Source organism: Diadema antillarum, unplaced genomic scaffold (assembly GCF_040938485.1).
Source record: "Diadema antillarum isolate AM-2024a unplaced genomic scaffold, OU_Dant_1.0 seq00000835_RagTag, whole genome shotgun sequence".
Taxonomy (NCBI): domain Eukaryota; kingdom Metazoa; phylum Echinodermata; class Echinoidea; order Diadematoida; family Diadematidae; genus Diadema; species Diadema antillarum.
The window spans coordinates 1,004,565-1,024,705 of record NW_027271711.1 but is presented as its reverse complement, the minus strand read 5'-3'; the positions used below and the strand labels follow the sequence as shown (position 1 = coordinate 1,024,705).

General features: G+C 37.9%; 1 protein-coding gene across 2 annotated transcripts in view; it reads left to right on the top strand.

Annotated features, from left to right (window-relative positions):
- LOC139740109 (aminopeptidase N-like) overlaps window positions 1-20,141 on the top strand; it is a 117,760-nt gene that overhangs the window by 60,931 nt on the left and 36,688 nt on the right. For both annotated transcript variants that reach the window (XM_071650694.1, XM_071650693.1), the window contains exons 7-11: window positions 987-1,118; window positions 4,118-4,293; window positions 10,459-10,550; window positions 12,047-12,183; window positions 19,741-19,944. In XM_071650694.1, coding sequence (XP_071506795.1) covers window positions 987-1,118; window positions 4,118-4,293; window positions 10,459-10,550; window positions 12,047-12,183; window positions 19,741-19,944 — 741 coding nt within the window. The remainder of the gene's footprint in view (window positions 1-986; window positions 1,119-4,117; window positions 4,294-10,458; window positions 10,551-12,046; window positions 12,184-19,740; window positions 19,945-20,141) is intronic.

Genomic DNA, 20,141 nt, shown 5'->3' with positions numbered 1-20,141 from the left:
GATCACGAAATAGCGCGCTATTTGATAATGTGAATACAAATTAATTGATCGAGAAACTTTCTCGAGTCCAACTCGGGAAATTTCCGAAATAGCAGGATAATTAATGCGAACTAGCGCTCTATTTGATAATGTTCGGGCTGATGTGAATAGGAAATGAAATAGCGCGCTAATTTGCGATCGCAAAAAATATCTCGAGCTTGGATTTTTATCGGGCTGATGTGAAAACGCCAAATGGTACAAGACCTTTCTTTTTTTTTTCCTCAGTTGATAGGGCACTTCACTCGTTTTCAAAGCGGCATAGTGCATAAGCTTGCCCGACGTAACAATGGAATTCATGATCAAACAATGATCTTGCGTTTAGATCAGGTGATCAGAATACTCCATCAGTTGACAATTTAGCAGCAGGCATCCATTTCATTGTTTTTTTATTGAATGCAATAACAGCCTCTAACATAAGGCGTTTTCACATCAGCCCGATAAAAATCCAAGCTCGAGATATTTCTTAACTTACCAAGTCAGAAAATAGCGCGCTATTTCGAAACATCGGGCTGATGTGAAAACGCCTATAGATTTCCTTTTATATTGCGAAATACCATTCTTGCTGTCAGGTGGATGTGCTGGCAAGCACCTTTAGATAAGGAGAACATGAATAATCATCGCATCACAGATGCTTATCTCAGTGAATTTACAAACCAAAATGCCTGTTGGTACAAATTACCTTTTTTTCTGCTCATCCGCGAAGTGGAATTATGAACTGGGGGTGTTTCATCAACGTTTGTCAGCGCTGACAACTTGAATCACCATAGTAACAGTCAGTGACCAGAGCATCTCAGCCAATCAAAACCAAGGATTTTGCTGAAATTGTCAGCGCTGACAAACGTTGATGAAACACCCCTCCCCCCCCCCCCCCCCCGGTCTATTGGAAGTACTGTTGGCATCGAAGATGACTGGTCGTGGGTAATTCTCATGAACTGTCGTTTACACAGGGCGCAGCAGTACTTCGGATGCTGCATAATGTGCTAGGGGAGGAAGAGTTTCGGCGTGGGATCCAAATCTACCTACACACCTTTAACTACAGCAACGCAGAATCCACAGATTTATGGAATGCTTTCACAATGGTTAGTACAGTATAACATCATTAGCTTCTTCTTCTGTTTTTTTTTTTTTTGTTTTTTTTTTTGTTTTTTTTTTTTGTTTTTTTAGCTCACATGAGCCGAAGGCTCAAGTGAGCTATTGCGATCGCTCTTCGTGCGGCGCCCGTCGTCAGCCGTCCGTCCGTCGTGCGTAAGCTTTTTACATTTTCATCTTCTTCTTGAGAACCCCTCGACCGATTTTCACCAAACTTAGCAGGTAGCATCCCTGGGGAGATAGGGAGATAGGATCTCAATTTGTTCAAATGGGCATCATACCCCACCTGAGGGCCCCCAGAGGGGCCCAACCCCCCCAAATTAAAGAATCTTAAAAAAAAAATCTTCTGTACAACCAGAAGTGATAGAGCTAAGTTAACACTATGAGTTAGTACATAGATGATTGTAGTTTCAAGTTTGTTCATGGCGGAATCAGGGATGCCCCCCTTGGGACCCAGGGGAGGGGGTGGGAGGGGTTCCTAATGGGGCCTAAATCGTACATTTTCATCTTTTTCTTGAAAATGCCATGATGAATTTTCACCAAACTTGACAGGTAGCATGCCAGGGGGACAGGGGGTTAAGATCTCAATTTGGTCAACAGGGCACATGCTCCCCTTGGGGGACTCGAGGGGGCCTAACCCCCCCCCCCCCCCACCCACCCACCACCACCACCACCACCACCAACATTAAGGAATATTTACAATTCTCTAGAATCAGAAGTGATAAAGCAAAGTTACTTTGAGTTTGTACATTGATGACTGTAGTTCCAAGTGTGTTGATTGCAGATCCGGGGGGGGGGGGGGGGGGGAGGAATCAAATGCGGACCTAAATTTTCTTCTTCTTGCTGAAAACAACGAAATATCTTTTCACCAAACTTGGCAAGTAGCATTCCTATGGGGATAGTATCTCAAAGTGTTTGAATGGGCACCTTGCTTTCCTTGGAGGTCCCAGGAGGTCCAAACCTCCTAAATGAAGGTGTCTATCCTCTCCTTTTTGTATGTCCGCCCTTCTGCTTTCTTGCCAGTATAATATGTACCCAATCCTGTGCAATATCAATCCAGTGTGCGTCTTATCATTATACTTACATCATGAAGTCCAGTCTGCTTGTGTCCACGATGGCGCGTGTTTTCGTTTCATTTTTCCCCTTTTTTTCTTCTTTCTCTTTTTTTTCTTTCTTTCCTTCCTAAGATGATTTCATGTCAGTTGACATTGGTTTCTTTGATTTTGTTTCATATATCTGTTTGTAGTTTCATTAAGTCATTATTCGTTCTCTTATTTTCTGAGGGTCCCATACCGTACAAGCTTTGCTTTTTAGTGGGAACCTCCATTTCCATTCCAACCCTTGTATTATGTATATGTATATACCTTAGAAAAATGACTTTATGTTGTTACTCGTGATCACATGTATTTTGTTAATTTACGTTTTTGAAATTATTACAAATATGTTCTGTTAATGCATTGTATATAATTTTCCCTGTTTATTTAATGGAAATGAAAAATAAAGTTGATTGAATGATTGAATGATTGACTGATTGATTGATTGAATATTCAATAATATTATTCTCTAGAATGAAAAGTGATGGGGCTTTAAGTTTTTTTTTCTTTTCCAAACTGCATAATCCAACATTCTATAGAGTACAGTGTACTTGGCAGGTATTTTTACCAGTGTGATGGAATATGCAAATGGACACCATGCCCCCAGCTCTCAAAGCTACCCCCACCACAAGTTTCCAATGTTCTCAGGTAAGAGTATTCAGAAATGCATGGAAGGTGAACTTGCGATATTCAGGTGAGGGCGAGATCCCCTGGTCTCTGTTGTTTTTTGTTTTGTTTTGTTGTTTTTGTTGTTTTTTGTTTTGTTTTGTTTTGTTTTGTTTTGTGTGTGTTTTGTTTTATTGTTGTTGTTGTTGTTGTTGTTGTTTTTTTTTTTTTTTTTTTTTTTTTTTGGGGGGGGGGGGGGGGGTTCAGCTCACCTGAGCCAAAGGCTCAAATGAGCTATTGCGATCATTATACGTCCAGCATCTGTCGTGCGTAAACGTATTACATTTTCATCTTTTCCCCCGGGGTAAGCGTGAGGGGGGGGGGGGACCCAACACAGCCCTATAAAGCCTATAGAACCATGATCCCTTGGGACCCACAGGAGACCCATCCCAGAACCCCCAATTAGAGAATCTTTAACCATAAATAAAAATAGATGAATACTCTGAGTAATATATGTATCAGTAAATGTACTTTCGAGGATATTCATGATAGATCAAGGGGTGAGCCCACAGGAGGCCTTTATTTTACATATTTGTTCTTTTTTTTTTTAGAAATGCATGGTAATATTTTCTGCATCCTTGGCAAATATTTCAGCCAGCGTGATATACACATGGACACTATGCCACTGGAGGCAATCAAAGCTGTCCCGCCCCAAGTTTTTCTGTGTTCTTAAACATAGAAGCATAGGTAAACGTATGCCAGAATGCATGATAAGTTAAACTGCGATCCTCGGATGAGATCCCCAGTTCTTCTGGATTTTTTTTTTTAATATTTATCTTGATTTTTTTTTTTTTTTGGTAGTGGCAGTTATTATTCTAAATATGTTCAAAGAGTAACGAGTAGTCAACATGCAGGGAACAGGGAGGGGAACAGATAATTAACGTCACCAACATTGAATCATCATCATATCAAGTGTACTGTCATAAAACTTATATATGGACTGCATGGGACTTTTTCAATTTGTGCCGGAGGTGCACATGGCTTGTCTCTTCATTCACCTTCTTAGTCCGCCTAGCCTTTCGCATATGTCACTCCAGCAGGCAGATATCGAAATGGTCAGTGAGCATGAATGGTCATGTTGGATACGCTGCATTATGTTGACATTATCACACGTACTTTTACGTTTACAGTGTTTTTGCTTGTATTTCTCTTTCGTCTGTACAGAGTTATGGATGATTGTTCGGTAGGTCTTACATATTTACTCATGAGATTTTCGTCTTTTTGACAAGGCTGACCGTGGTTATGGAAACACGGACGTAAGGCAGGTCATGGAGTCGTGGACACGCCAGATGGGCTACCCGGTAGTCAACCTGACTCGGCTGGACAGGACCACAGTCCTGGCCCAGCAGCGAAGGTTCCTGGCGGACAGGGAGGAAGGTCTGCCGGTCAATCCCTCAAATCTAGGGTGAGTCTCAGGTAGACAGCAGCTTCAACTAACTATAGTTTCAGCTGACGATGAAGTCGGTTGTTGATATCCACTTATAATTAGATCAAATTCAGTTTAACTTAAATAGATATTCTTTTTTTCAGAACCTAAAATACAACTCACTCTTTTTGTGACAAAAGAATAATGTAAACGGCACATAGTGAAAGAAACAGAGAGTGTGCCAATACCGATTTTCTATTATAGTCGGGTTCCTTATGTTACAATTTTAACTTTCGTCGGATTTTTGTGGAGAGTATGAAAACTATACATTTTTGGAATCGTTATAGTATAAGCAATCAGAAAAACAATGTTTCCATTTGCACCGAACTTTTTATGGCCGCCATCTTGGATTTTACAAAATGGCCGCCATAAACAATATTTTTGTTAATATATCTCGACTTCTAAGTGACATAGGGCTTTTATTTTGACAGCTAAACTACCATTTTCAGGGTCAGAGATTCCTATGATCCTAGTTTCATGTGTGTTGAGACATTTCCTATAGCATTTTTTGCAAATACTTACTAATTTTGAACAGATTACGTAATATCAGTGCATGAAATCAGATAATTTGGTATAAATTACTAAATAAAGCTCAAAATGGGCACATTTTTTGTGTAAATATGCTTTTTAGTGTCTTGAGCAAATATAAAACAAAAAAATGTGCCATCAGGAGAAATTTCTTAAGTATTTTATTGTTTTTTTAATTTCTTATGTATTTCTTTGTTTTTTCAACTTTATGTTTTTCGTTGTTTTTTCGATGAAACTTGTCCGCGACATTGTTCCGAACAAGAAAACATGTAATTAATTGATTTTAATCAATGAAACCCCAAAATAATCATGCTTTTATGAAATTTGCCTGAAAGCACATTTTGCATTGAAATTGTACACAAATTCACGTTTTTGAGCAATTTTCGGTCTGACATGCACATATTTATTCGCAACTTCGGAACCACGCGCCCGGGCATCGCAAATTTGGTGTCAAAAGATGCGGGAGACTTGAAAGAAAAAAGTCATGAAACGTTGCGGCCTAGTTAAGGTTAAGTTTGTCTTTGATTTGAATGCCATGAGATGTTGTAGGCAGGTACAAGGTGTAGCACTGAGCTTAATTTATGGTGATGTTGGGGCAACTTGTGATATAAGTCGTTAAAGTGTTATGTAGGAATCACTGCGTAAAAGTTTTCTTTCGTGTATGGGACAGACCAAAGGGGTGTGGTGTGACAAGAGGGATAATAACATCAATGCTGATGGATCTCCTCAGAAAATATGGTTTACATACACCTGCGTAGATCTTGTGTCTTATCGCTGTATTCTGTTAATTGGAACAGCGCTTTGCCAATGGTTTTGTACAAATCACCAGAATGTTCCATGGTCTGTATGTACCACCATTCTTCAAGGGTGCCTTGCGTTCTTCACAACATAGATTACACAGACTTGTCAGAGGACACTGCTGATGAGAAAGGAACCACCCATGGCACGATTAATGGTATAACAGCCTGAAAATGCTGAAGGCAGAGTTTACTGGAGAACCGGTTGCACCATCCTCATCGATTGGCATAGCCTAGAGTCTATCTGCCACTCCACTCCATGTAGATATACTACATTTTGTCAAGTCAAGACCACAACTTGCAAAGAGAGGAGACCAACATGTTACCTGATGTAAAGGCTTCCCAGAATGCTACCAGCTGAAAGAACTACAGATTGATTGTTGCACCTTCATGGAAGTAGAGGAAACATCAATCAATATACCAGGCTGAGCGATTCAAACATGTCTGAAAGCAAGCCACTGACACAGGCAGGAGCCATACCAATACTCCTAGAGGTGGCAAATGAGTGTTCAACCCTGCTGACTGTGATCATTCAAGCAAGTCAACTGAGAAACCTGACTCTTGAACAGCACCCTACAGTCATATTTTGATATTGTTCTTTATGACAGCGTGGTTCAAATGCTGGATGCCAGACATAACCTGAAATGCCCAGTTGTCCCATGACTGGGAGAACTTCATGTTGTCTTTGCTACTGTATGCGCTATTGGTGCCTCTTGGCATTGATGATGCTGGGTTATACCTTCTCAGCATCATCTTCTGTATTATAGAAGTTCATATTTCTAGGTCTGCAACAATAAGGCAAATCCTGTAATGCACACTTTATAGGGTGCTCGTCTATGAAATGGCGCTGGAAAAGTTCAAGGAAATCCTATAACTGAAAGAGGTCTGTCTGAAGGCAACAGACCAAGTTGAAGCTGAAACGAAGCAAAAGAAGCAAACACCACTCTATACTTGAGGCTTTGAGCAAAGTGATAAATCATGGCTTTCGAAGAATGTGAGGAACAAAAACAGATATTAAATTGCAATATTCAAGGCAATGATGAATTACCTCCATAAAGTCGAAGCAATCCTATGCTTTGTCTCTACAACCAGAAATGCTGATCAACCCAGTACCAGGTCAGAGATGACCCAAAATATTCCAACGAGCAGCTGGATTCCTTTCACAAAGCAAGTCAAAGGATGACCTGACCAACTATCTTGCTTCAAGACTCTAGGGTACTACAGTACAACACATCAACATGTCATCATCTCTTCTTCAGTGCATACCAGGAGCAACTAAAGACTTATTTTCGAGGATAAGAATAATGAAAAATTAGATACACTGTTGATCTTCCATGCTGTCTTAGCATCACAGCGAAACTCATTAAATGCAGAGGTTTTCTTCTCTACAGACACAAAATATTCTCCTCCTCCTTCTTCTTCTTCTTCCCATCTTCTTCTGATTAAGTGTGCCTCAATCAATTAACTGAAGATTCTTGCACACTGTTAGTGTCCTGAAAGTCATAGCAATAATAGTCACTGGTGTTTATTAATTGCAAACTTCGAGCTCATCCTGTAGAACATGTCCATATTCATGTCCTCTGAGCTATGGATGTAGAACCTTGGAGAGCCATTAGGGCCAATCTTCTATGCGTTCACAGGTACTGACAACACTGGAATATGATAAGAATAGCAACCTGGCTGCAAGTTTATATGAAGGCAGAAGAGATGTAATCAGTTCTCTGTAGATGCTTTTCACAGGGGACGACGGGACTGAAATTGGATTGCTGGCTACTCTAACAAGCTTTGTCTGTGCAGCTTACTAACCCAAATGCATAGATCAGGACTATCTCGGAACTGCGATGGCATCTCTTCTGCATGAGCATAGGGGAGAAATTGACAAGCAACCTCCCACCCTTGGAGCTGTGACACATCATTATCCTAAGAGTCCATACCCAATCCAGAGTAAAAGGACCCACCGGCATTGCTCTGCAGGATCCTCAGTTTGATCCTCTGCAGTATGGCTATCAACTTTTAGCATTGGATGTCTTTTTGATATAAAAAATGGTTTCCTCTAAGATTTAAACAATTTCTATCATGAAGAGCATGTTTTCTCCTCGGTGGAACATTTACGCAGGATTTGTACAATAATCAATGAATCGGAAAACAGCAATTCAGGTGAGAGTTTATGATTGATTCTAGCTTATTATTTGTTTCCCCTCGATGTCTTTGCTGGTGCGGCACTGAGTGTCACAATGACGAGAACAAGCAAGCAAAATTAATGTATGGACTGAAGGGTGGCGATAATGGAGATTATGATTAATGAGGAGAAAGTTGTTGCTTCAAAGAATAAACCTATATCTGTCATTAGGGGTATATTGGTTTGTAATGGACACTAACTACAAAAGTGGACATTTAAGTCTGATTACTTGTAGAACAGTTAATGAAATAGAACATGTCAGTTTATGGTTGAATCTACAGCAAAGATTTTTAAACCATTCTGTTTCTGTACAGCGAGTGTCAAAATAATGAGGGCATTCAGACCAAAAATTAAACTGACGATGACAATGATTGAGATGAGATGGAAAGAAAGTTGGCTGCCTCAGAGATTAAACCAATTCTGTCAGGAGGATCGTGCTTGTTCTTTGGTTAGACACAACTTATAAAACCCAATACAATTAATCACCTTGATTATTAATTTTATGCTGATTACTTTGGAAAAATGGTCACTGTCAATTTGCAATAAAAAGAAAAACAAAACGCAAAAACAAAATATAAATTATATAAGAAAATAAAAAAATAATAAAATACATTTGAAATGAAATGACTTTCAGAAATTTGTTATGATGTACAATTGTTGAATATGCTACAACAAATATACGAACCAAAAAGTGGACACTCAATTATCTAATTAGACTAAATATGATTTTTGGGATTAATTTGCATAATTAATTAATAATCAAAGACTGAAAATGTATTGTTTCAAAAACTCTAATAACACATTCGTGTAGATTACTGGTGTCATGCATGCCAAATTACACTTCGCGATGATGCTACTGATGGCCAAGAATTTGGGGGGGGGGGCAGTTTTAGCACAGCCTAAAACGCTAGCTCGACCGATTTGGAGTAGTGGAACATTTATATCTGATTACTTAATACAGACAATTAAATAGGAAATGTCAGTCAGGCAAGTTCAGAGTTGAATCTGATTCTTTCTTTTTTTTTCAATGCAGTTTCCTCTGCCATTGGAGTTCTTCTTAGATGCCTAAGACATTAAATCCATTTCTCTTATGATGAGCATATTGGTCCCACAGCCATGGACACTAACTTATTGCAATGTTTATGCGTGGTCACTGGTAAAACAATTGATAAAATTGAAAATGTCAGTTATGTGAGGTTATTGTTAAATTAAGCTTATCCATTTTGCTACCATTGGATTTCTTGGCCCTGAAAATGGTAGTTTTGCTGTCAAAATCAAATTTCTGGGTTATTTAGAAGCCGACTTATTGAAGAAAACATGTTTTACGGCGGCCATTTTGGAAAAATCCAAGATGGCTGCCAAATAGATTTCGGCGCAAATGGAAACATTGTTTTCCTGATTGCTTATGCAAAAACCTTTCCAAAAATGTATAATTTTGATACTCTCCAAAAATATCCGGCGAAATTACATAAGGAACCCGACTATTACAAAACATTGTACTAGATCAAAAAGGAGAAAAATGTTATGTATTGTTCGGAAAGTGGAAGTAACCACTGAAAGAACAATGCTTGTGATATGTAAGCTGCTAAGAATATGTAAGAAAAAAAAGAAAGAAAGAAGAAGAAATAAATTCGGAAGCAGCTCTTCAGTCTGTTCAGGATTGAGCTAATACATTGTAGAGCCCCCACCCCCCATGTCGATCTTCCGTGTCGCTGAAAATGATCAAACAGCCCAAGGATTGAATTAGGAGTACTTTAATTGAACATGACAATGATAAAGATGGTAATGTGGAGGAAAACAGTGATGACAACTGCATCAAACGCATTTGCCCTTATTCAATGTTATTGCTACGAGTTTCAGAGCAAATTGTTTTTCCTCTTGATGATACTTGTGCAACGTTAAGGTTTGTGAGGTAGGAAAAAGTAGCGATGATTCAAATTGAATAGCTGAATAGCTCTACTTTCTATTCTTTTTATTTGAATGAAATTAAAAAAAAACCAACTATTTATCCTGAGCAATTTCTGTTTTAGCTGTAACAACTTAGCAACGGTAAGTTTGTTGAGAGGGTTGCCTTTGCTCAATCATCAACAAATGTGCTTTACATGTTTGATTGTACAAACCAATTGCAGAGTTTAGAGGCGTTGAAAACATTTCATATCGTTTGCTTACTGATTATGCGGTTGCGTTTGAAATGACCGTTCTGCCTGACGACATGTAAAGCTATCATGTTTTCTCCAAATTTCTTGTCCTATACAACCCACATCAATAAAATAGCTTTAAGTTAGAAAGGACATGGAGTGGTGTTTAACTTTCAGTAAATCGTTACAAAGACAAAATTCGAATATAACAATAATAAAAAGGCTTTAAAAATCTATTGCTACTAATCATCAATTTGATTGATTTTCAATTGAGCAGACAAATAAACTGGGTAATACAATAGAGTCTAAGAATATCATACTACAAAAGCTACTTGTTCTTATTATTACTCAGCTCGTAAACTTTAGTATGATGAGAAAAACATCCCAAAGCTATCAAATTTTTGAAACTAGAATGTCTCCTCGAAACCTCTTGTACCAAATGTGAGTGTATGGCTGCTATTTAAGAGTCTTACTGAATTTTAACCTTCATTGCCTGATTTAGGTACGTTTGGAACGTATATCTCACCCACACTGACCAACGCACCATGAATTTTGATAATCCTTCTTCAGTATGGATCAATGACCAGAGTTCACGTAAGTCCCACCAATAGTTCCTGTATCATTTTAAGTCTGGTATGCCCTTAATGCTGTTGTGCAGATAACCATGGAGGAATCGTATGCTCGCTACTCCATGGTAAGTATTCTCAGCAAAAATAATCAAAAGAAAGAAAGAAAGAAAGAAAGTTAACATTTTTTCAAGTTTATATTTCTCATAGAATTTTGGCTAAATATTAATGAATCATATACCATATGAAGGGTAATTTAATTGATTATCACTTTGGTAAGTCAATAAAAAGGGAAACTTTACACATGAGTGAACACTTTTGTTTTTCTCTTCCAAAAGTAAAAATTGCACAAATGAACAAGTTGTCATTCCTCCGTACATGCGTACAAATTAACACAATAAAAAACATCCATTCAGTAGCAAAAATATACCTATGATCTCTCTTACATTTTTGAAGCTCAAGAGATCAATAGAGGCTAAAAATAATGGAGGAAAATGAATTTTCTGTTAAATTCAAATTCAAATGAAATTAGAGAAGCAATATAAAAATATGGTACGATTTTGAATTGATTTCTCAAATTAGGAAAATTGTAAATTATATTTGGTTCTTGAATTTGTCTCATGAATTCTTAAATTGATATTGAATGAATGAAATAAAGATATTCCGTTCATCTAATCATCTTTGTGCCCTTTCTACCTATGTCATTTGAAGTTGAGTTGATAGAAAATTCTTATTTTCCCCCCTTAAGTTTCCCACTTTAATTTCGTTTGAGGTTTTAAGAGATAAAGAGAACGAAAACTTATTGTTGCTATTTCATTCATGTCTCTCCTTGTGTTAAAGTGACTTTTTTGTTATTATTGTCATCTTAAAGGGCATTTGCAAATGAAAGACAGTATGTGAATTTTGGCAATTACTTTTGTGCCTTGGAGGACAAAAACAAATGTGTTCACTAATGCATAAAACTTCCCTTTATATTTTCCTACTAAGTTGATAGCCAATTAAATTACCTTTAATATGCTATGGTACATTGATTTTCATCATAATCTTCTATGAAAATAATGAACTAAAAAAAAAGTGTTTACTTTCTTTTTTTTTTTTGCTGTGTGTATTTCAATTATTTTGATGATGATGGTGTGCATATCATGACGGTTTCACCGTTCCAAGTGGATATGGTCGCTTAGAAAAGCCTGCGAAACATTTTAGCATTATAAAACCTGGTATTTGCACACATGGTATCTAGTACGATGATATGCCAAGGAAATCCTGTGCACGGAAGCCATTAGATAGTAAATTTATATCGGTGTCTCAAGTATGATTTTGAATGTGCGCTTATTTGGGTGAGATCAGATGAACCATGCAATCAATCAATTAAAAAAAAAAGAGCGAGAGAGCGGGGAAAGAAAGGATCGAAAGGTAACCAGATCAGGTAGTAACTAATCAAATTTCATTCTTCATAATTGGTCATATTTTTCCGTCATTGATTTTGATGACTACACTTCCGTTACCACGGCACGGCAACCGCAGATGGATTCAAGATGGATACAAGTGTTGGCACGGATGACTGGTATCTTGCAAATATCAATGGCATCGGGTTCTTTCGCGTCAACTACGATACAGCGAATTGGGTTAAGATCGCCAGGCAACTTAATACAGACCACACGGTATGTGCACTTATCTTGTTTCTGTATACCAAGAGGTGAATGGGCAAATAGTGTTTTACGAAACACTGTCTATAACATAGGGGTTAACATGAATTGGGAAAAAAAATTATGATTTCCTGACAGAGCCCTCGTCTTTGCTCATACGCCAATCAAAGGGTTACATATTGCACGATTTAGTTTGCTCTGATTTTCATAGAACTTTATTTAGCAGAAGGTAACTCTCGGGTACACAGGCAAATGGATCCCGACGACGCCAATTATTGGTAATCATTATCGATAACAGTTGACGCAATGCCTGTACTTCTTCACTCTTGCCTTAATATGTTAGGCAGTCGTTTTCATATCTTAAACAAAGTAACCCATGTAACACAGTGATAAAGACGTTGGACAAAGTTCTGGCCACTCATTTCAAATTTCCGTAGAATTAATGGCAGTGCGCTCTTTTTGTACGTTTGTGTACATCCTTTCATCGATGTGAATGAAAAAAGGTACAAATATCTTTTCTAGGAAAGAGAGAGAGAGAGAGAGAGTGCAGAGGTTACGTCTTTGTTCAGCTATATACACTGTATACCATAAACTATGATGACTGCTAATTAGCTGCATCAACTTCTGTTTTGTCCGCTTTTTCATTACTGCGTCTCTTTGTCAAAAGGGCGAATGGTTGTTAACACCTGCAGCAAACACATCCTTTTCGCCAAAATATGAATATACACTCCGTCGGCGCAGAAATGCCCAACAGCAAATGATAAAACTTTTTTATATTGTCAAACCAGATACAATGTCAATCACCCCTTACCTAGTGCTAGAAATAAACTAGAAATGTCACTTTGCGACTGGTATTCCTCCGCCATAATGCATGGTTCTCCTAGTAGGTCTATAGTACAATGTCTTGAAAATGTGTGATGACAATTTCACATTATTTGCAAAAAATTATAATGACAGGTTTGTCAGAAATGCGTTGAATGTTCACTTTCCTTGAACTAGGTTTGCTATATTGACGATTTGAGGATCTTTACTTGACTTTTGACCCTTTTATAAGTTTATGCATTGAGCAATTTTCAAGGTATGGAGAAAAAGTGTAATTTCAGTATTAAAGAGTAAAATTTTAGCATTTTAACCTGGTCTTGGGTTCTTGACCTTTGACCCCAGGACCCTAAATTTCCCAAGAGAATCACTGTCAGGTAGAACATGCATAAATGTGCTACTAAGTTTCATGATGATACCTTGAGTAACTTTTGAGATATGGAGAAAGAAGTGAATTTTATCGCTTTCACTTGACCTTTGACCTTTTGACAAGAAACTTTCCGGAGATTCTCTATAGTGTATTACATGTATAAACGCTTCAAGAAAAATCCTGTAAGCCTTGCATAAAAAGAGGGAAAAGTGAAATTTTTAGGAGTTGACCGCGACCTTTGACCCATGACACCCAAATTCCCTAGAATATCACTGCCAGTCAGTGCATGCATAAGTAATAAGTTCTATGACGATACCTTGAACCATTTGCGAGATATGGAGAAAAAAAGTGAAATTTTGACAATTTCCTTTGACCTTTGACCTTTGACCTTATGACCCAAAAATCTCTCTGGAGAATCTTTATTTTGGTAGTACGGTGTACATGTATACACTAAGTTTTCAAGAAAAACATTCAGGCATTGCATAAATATGGGGCAAAATTTTGAGCATTTGACCTTGACAAATGCTCAAAATGTCACTAGTTCCGCCATATCTATTATATGCCTGAAGGTATTTTCTTGAAAATTAGGTATATATTTCTCTAAAGAAAATCTTTGGCCATAAGGTTAAAGGTCCAGTGAAAATGCTAAAATTCTAGTTTTTTCTCCATATCTCGGAAATGGTCCAAGGTTTCTCCATGGAACTTAGTACGTATGCATGTACTGCTTGACAGTGATTCTATTGGGAATTTTGGGGTCATGGGTCAAAGGTAAAAGAAAAACGGCCATGTCAACTCCTCAAAATGTCACTATTTCCCTCATTTCTATGCAATCCCTGAAGATATTTTCTTGAAACTTAGTGTATACATGTAATACTCCATAAAGATTCGCTGGGAAAGGTTTTCGCCCAAAGATCAAAGGTCAAAAGTCAACAGAAAATGCTAAATTTCACTTCTTCCTCCACATCTCCGAAGTGGCTCAAGGTATCATCATGAAATCTAGTACATACCTATGCATATACTGCCTGACAGTGATTCCGTGGATAACGTTAGAGTCATGGGATTAAAGGTCAAGGGTCAAAGGTCAGGTTAGAATGCCACAATTTTACTATTTAATGCTGAAATTTAACTTTTCTCAATACCTTCGTGATTACTTAATTCATAAACTAAAAAAGGTCAAAGGTTAAGTTAAAATCCTCAAATCCCCAAATACTTGTCTTCTTAAACAACATAACCATTTATCCAATTAAACCTACTTCAAGGAAAATGAACAGATATTGCATTTGTGACAGGCATATCATTTTAATTTTTTGCCAATTATGTGAACCCTCGTCACACATCGTCAAGACATTGTACTATAGACCTATAAAAAGAACCATACATTATGGCGGAGGCATACCAGTAGCCACAACAATATTTCTAGTTTCTGTCTACTTCCTCATTTTCCCGCACTCTTTGTAGTTGTAAGCTCTTTACCCCCTCTTTCTCCCTTCTCTCTGAGGTACCTTAATAGTTCAAGCACAGTCTTTTGAGAGGATATCCCCATTTTTTGGAGAATGCATAAATATGTACATATCACGCCTCTTCTCGTATACTAGTACTGATCATAGACATGAACATGTTTTGCTATTCTTTGCTGCCTGTGTTTCTTTCGACATAATGCTTGTCAAATTTTACATATTTTTGTACATTTTCGTGAGAAAAAGTGAAAATAAAGTTTGAATTAAATGAATTGATTGACTTGAATCCATGTTATTCACTGTTCAGGCTATTACTCAGGAGCTTTGTTCAATTGGATTTCTGTTATATTCTTGTACGAAAAAGAAATACAGAAATATTACAAAATCAAATCTAAGAATAATATATACCCGAACTGTTAGAATTTACAATATGTCGTCAAATTTCCAATATGGATTTTAAGAAAATTACCACCCAATTCTTACGCTTCTTATCTTTGTTGAGAAACTTAGATACGCACCGAATACATTTTCACATACAGTATGTCCCCCCAAAAATTACAATCCGATTTTCGCATTTATAACACGCAATATGATTAAACTGTCCAAATGCTACTTTATTGTCTTAAGATATAACATCTTAGCTCTATTTTGCAGAAAACCCCATTCAATTTGGCTGAGAAATGAGAAATGTGAATTGTTGTAAAGCATGTCATGAGTCTGATTCTTTCAAGTTTAGCGCTTAAATGCTCTTGGAACTACACATTAATGTGTAAACACAATAGACAGAATTTAGAGGGAAGTGATTCCTGACATGCTCTACAAAATTCCTCATTTCTCTTTGACCGCTGAAGCAAAGCGAATGGGGTTTCCTGAAAGATGTGGGCAAGGAGTTATTGTTTCATGCCGTGAAATTATATTTGGATTGATTCCCTATTTTTCAAGTTATCATTGCGGAGGGTCCCGTTGTATTTTTTTTTTTTTTGCGGGGGGGGGGGCGCAGGGGACATACGGTACAATAGGCATCTTCCTGGACTTTTCCAACAGGGCTTTTGATACAATTAACCACTATATACGTCTCTTTAAATTGTTTTACGGTATACATGGAAATATCGTGCAGTGTTTCATAAGTTAATTTATAACAGATAAAAAATATGTGCACGCCAACGGGTGTGATTCCCAAATGAAACAATTGAATATGGTTTTCAACAAATAAGTTTGCTGGGCTCATTGCCATATTCATGATTTACATCAATGATTATTTGTTTCCTCAGATGTAACTTCATTCTTATTCACGGAAGGCTCAAGCTTTGTCTACTTTTCCCCTAATCCCAATATTTTGATATGAACAGTAAAGGCCGTATTTCACCAACGGAGACGTCTCCGCGACGTCTCCAACTTATCAGTCGCAGCAGTCGCGGTCTCACCAAGGAGACGTCTCTGAGACGAGTAATGGCAGGTGTCAAAAAGTTTTAGATATGATGGAGCCGTTGCAGGATTACCTGACTCGATCTAGGCAGCATGTCAGCACGCAGATGGGTCACGTGGTTTCTAAAGTAGGTCAAACAGCGTCAAATAGAGTCGCGGAGACGTCTCTGCGACCTCTCACTAGTTTTTCTGGTCTCCAGCAAGTCTCGGCGATGTCTCTGAGACGTCTCTGAGACATCGCGGAGACATCGCGGAAAAGTCTCCGCAGTCGCGGATATAATTAGTCTCCGCGACGTCTCCGCAACTGATGGAGACGTCTCGGAGACGTCGCGGAGACTTCGCGGAGACTGGAAAAAGTCTCCAAAAAAATCGAACATGTTTAAATTTCTTGCGACTCTTCGGAGACTCTGTAATTTTCAGAAGACGTCTCGGAGACGTCTCACAGACGTCTCTGCAACTAGCAAACTCTGGAGTCGCGAACTAGTCGCGAACTAGTTTCAAGCTCGATGAGATACCCCCTTAGGTGATGCATTACCAACTGATACGCAATAGATTTACGCAAATAAATTGTCATTGAATATTAGAATGACAAAATACAATATAAAGTTTTCAGCAACTCCTTGGATAGACTGCAGGAAAAAATTGCATTTGATATTACTCCCTTTTTCAGTACATCTTAATTATCTGTACTGACAACAAGCTTCTATGGAAGTGCCATATCAATAATATTATTGGAGAACCATTTTGCAGTGAGTGTATGTGTAATGAATAGGTAAAAATGTTGTCTTCTTTCATCTGCATTACTTAGCTTACTCAAGTTTATTGTTATTACCGGGGTCATCCCACGAGACCGATACCCACGAGTCAAACAGCCCACGAGTTCGACATTGGAAACAGGTCCATGAGTCGTACAGCTCACGAGTCATACAGCCCATGAGTTCGACACTAGGTAAAAACAGCCCACGAGTTTGACAGATGTAACACGGGGCTTAATGTGTCGGTCTCATGGGCCTTATTAGCTTAGTGTCGAACTCATGGGCTGTATGACTCTTAAGCTTTTTGACTCGTTGGTGTTGGTCTCGTGACGTGCACCCTTGTTACCGTATGGCGTATCTACATAATGGAATCCTTTGCTTGGGACGATACCTATCTTGCGTTGCAAGACAAACTCATTTTATTGCAAAAGATGGCGCTTGGAATTGTTCTTAAGCTCCATACCCCAGCACATGAACTGAAGCTTTGTTTCTGCACATCAAAACTATGAAAATAAAAGATTTGTATTCATTTAAATTTGGCAAGTTTATGTTTAATTCTATTGTAATTATTTGTATAAAATATTTCACGAGTTATTTCATCGAAATAATCACACTACTACATGTATCTGATGCGACAATCCAGTGAGTTCCATCTCCCATTAAAAGAGTATTGTACACGTCAAATGTACATTTGTTTATGTTGCACCCATATTTTGGAATAGCTCATACAACAGTTTAAAAGCGTCTTCTAAATATTTATTAGATTTAGATATTTAAACAAAGAAAATATGTTATTTTCACACAACACTAGATAACGAAATTGTTTACGCGATAAGGTCTAACCTACGTACTTTTACCTGTCCCGGTGATTGAGTATCACGTTCACTTGTTCACAGACCTCTCTCTGCTCCTTCTCCTTTTTCCCATGTTCTTCGTTGTATCGTAATATATGTTCTCATTCTTGATACAATGTCGCGTCTTGTGTTGATGTATATGTGTAATAAAAACGTAAATTTGCATAAACTTTTAGGTTTTATCACACATATTATACATCAACACAAGACGTGATATTGTATCAAGAATGATACATACATATAACATTGCCTGACCGATCATGTGTGTTTGTATGCATTGTTGTTTTTATCACTGTATTTCAGTGATACACACGTCTCAATGAATAGTGTCTGTGCCGTAAGATTGAAACCTTTTAAGTTTGTATTTCCTCTGTATACACTAAAACATGTACCTTCTAGGATATGCTTTTATAGTACCTGCGTCGGGATTGCTGTAAATTTTATATTGGGGGTAGCTGCATGTGAATCGCAGTTGTGTTCACACGCTTTATACGATTTCAACAAATGAAATGTCAAAATGTTTGGAATCGAATTGTTTGACGTTGTCCGATATAACACACCAAATTTGAACTATGATCCAAAGACAAAAAAGTCTTAATGTCCACTATAAACAGAAGGGCCTCAAAAGACTACCCTGTGGAACGAGACCTTGATATTTTAATGTGGGCTTATTCTCACTGAAGGAAGTAAAATAATTATTGTTTTCTTCCCCTCATCCCACGCTCTCCTTTCGAAAGGCAATGAATATTTTTGAGGGGTGGAGGAGCTTAGTGGGTACACAAAATGGACAGAAAATGATTGAAGACATATACGATACATATTACAATCAATCAATTTTTTATTCACCATTCTGTTTTTACCCTCCCTTTGCCTTTTTTTCAATCTCCTCTGCCATTCTGTAACTTTTCCTTGTTTTTGATTCATTCTTCATTATCTTCATTTCTCCTTGTCGTTCTTTGAATTCACTTTTATTTCACTATATCTTCTTCGCTGCCCCTGTACAGGAAACGCACAGATCACGTCTGGACCATCTCTCTTCCATCTCTTATAGTTTGATGTAACTTCAATGAGAACGTTGTGTTTTAATATTGTGTGTGTGCCCTCTCCGACATTTTGTATTTTTGCAATTCTGGATTTGATATCCTTAAAGGACAAGTTCACCTTCATAAACATAAGGATTGAGAGAATGTAGCAATATTAGTAGAACACATCATTGAAAGTTTGAGGAAAATCAGACAATCCGTTCAAAAGTTTTGAATTTTTGAAGTTTTTGTGCAGTACCCGCTGGATGAGAAGACTACTGCAGTGTATGAATAACTTAGATGTCACATGCGTACAACAATTCAAGGAAAATATAAAGAGAATTTCACAAAATTCCATCTTTTGAAAAAAGTACCCATTCCCCTGACTCGTTACCGACAAATGTTATGGGGAATATTATTCCCCCTTCCTTTAGAAAGAGGCAAGTCAAGTGCTCTTTTATTATGCGAAAAAAGTGAAAATATGTTGAATTTTCTTTTACATTTTCTTTATACTGTTGTACGCATATGACTCACAAGCTGTAGTAGTCTCCTCATCCAGCGGTTCCAACACAAAAATTTAAAAAATTCATAACTTTTGCATCGATTGTCCAATTTTCCTCAAACTTTCACTGATGTGTTCTACTAATATTGTTGCATTTTCTCAATCCTTATGTTTATGAAGGTGAACTTGTCCTTTAATGGATATTTTTTTTTTCACCTCATGAGCATCATTGATCACGATTCGTTTCCTTCTTGTTTTCCCTGGTTCGATGTCTCTAAAGATGACAACATTCGGCAGTTCACTTTTGTTTATTTATTTATCTATTTATTTTTGTTGTTGTCATTCCCATATACCCGGTGATCATATAGGTCATTCCCCTTCTGAATAGAGTGAAGTTGCTCGACGACGCTTTTGCTCTGGCTATAAACGGCGATGTTCCACTCGTCACTGTCTTCGATATGATGAGCTACCTCAGTGGCGAGTTCAATTCTGCGCCTTGGAGTACGGCGCTGCACTTTTTTATCTTTTTCCGTGACATGCTCGGGAGCTCTTCGGCTCAAGGCCCCTACGAGGTACGTACGTGTCGAATGACGCATACTGGGGGGAAATGAACTCCTTGCTTCATCGAATAAAGCACAAGATATAAACACATAACATTCGATTCCAAATATTCTACGCAGGGACGTCGATCCGTTTTCACGATGGGAAGATCGTGTGCGAGGAAGCGCGGCGACCGAGGGGATGGGGGAGGGTGTGAGAAAGGGGTATC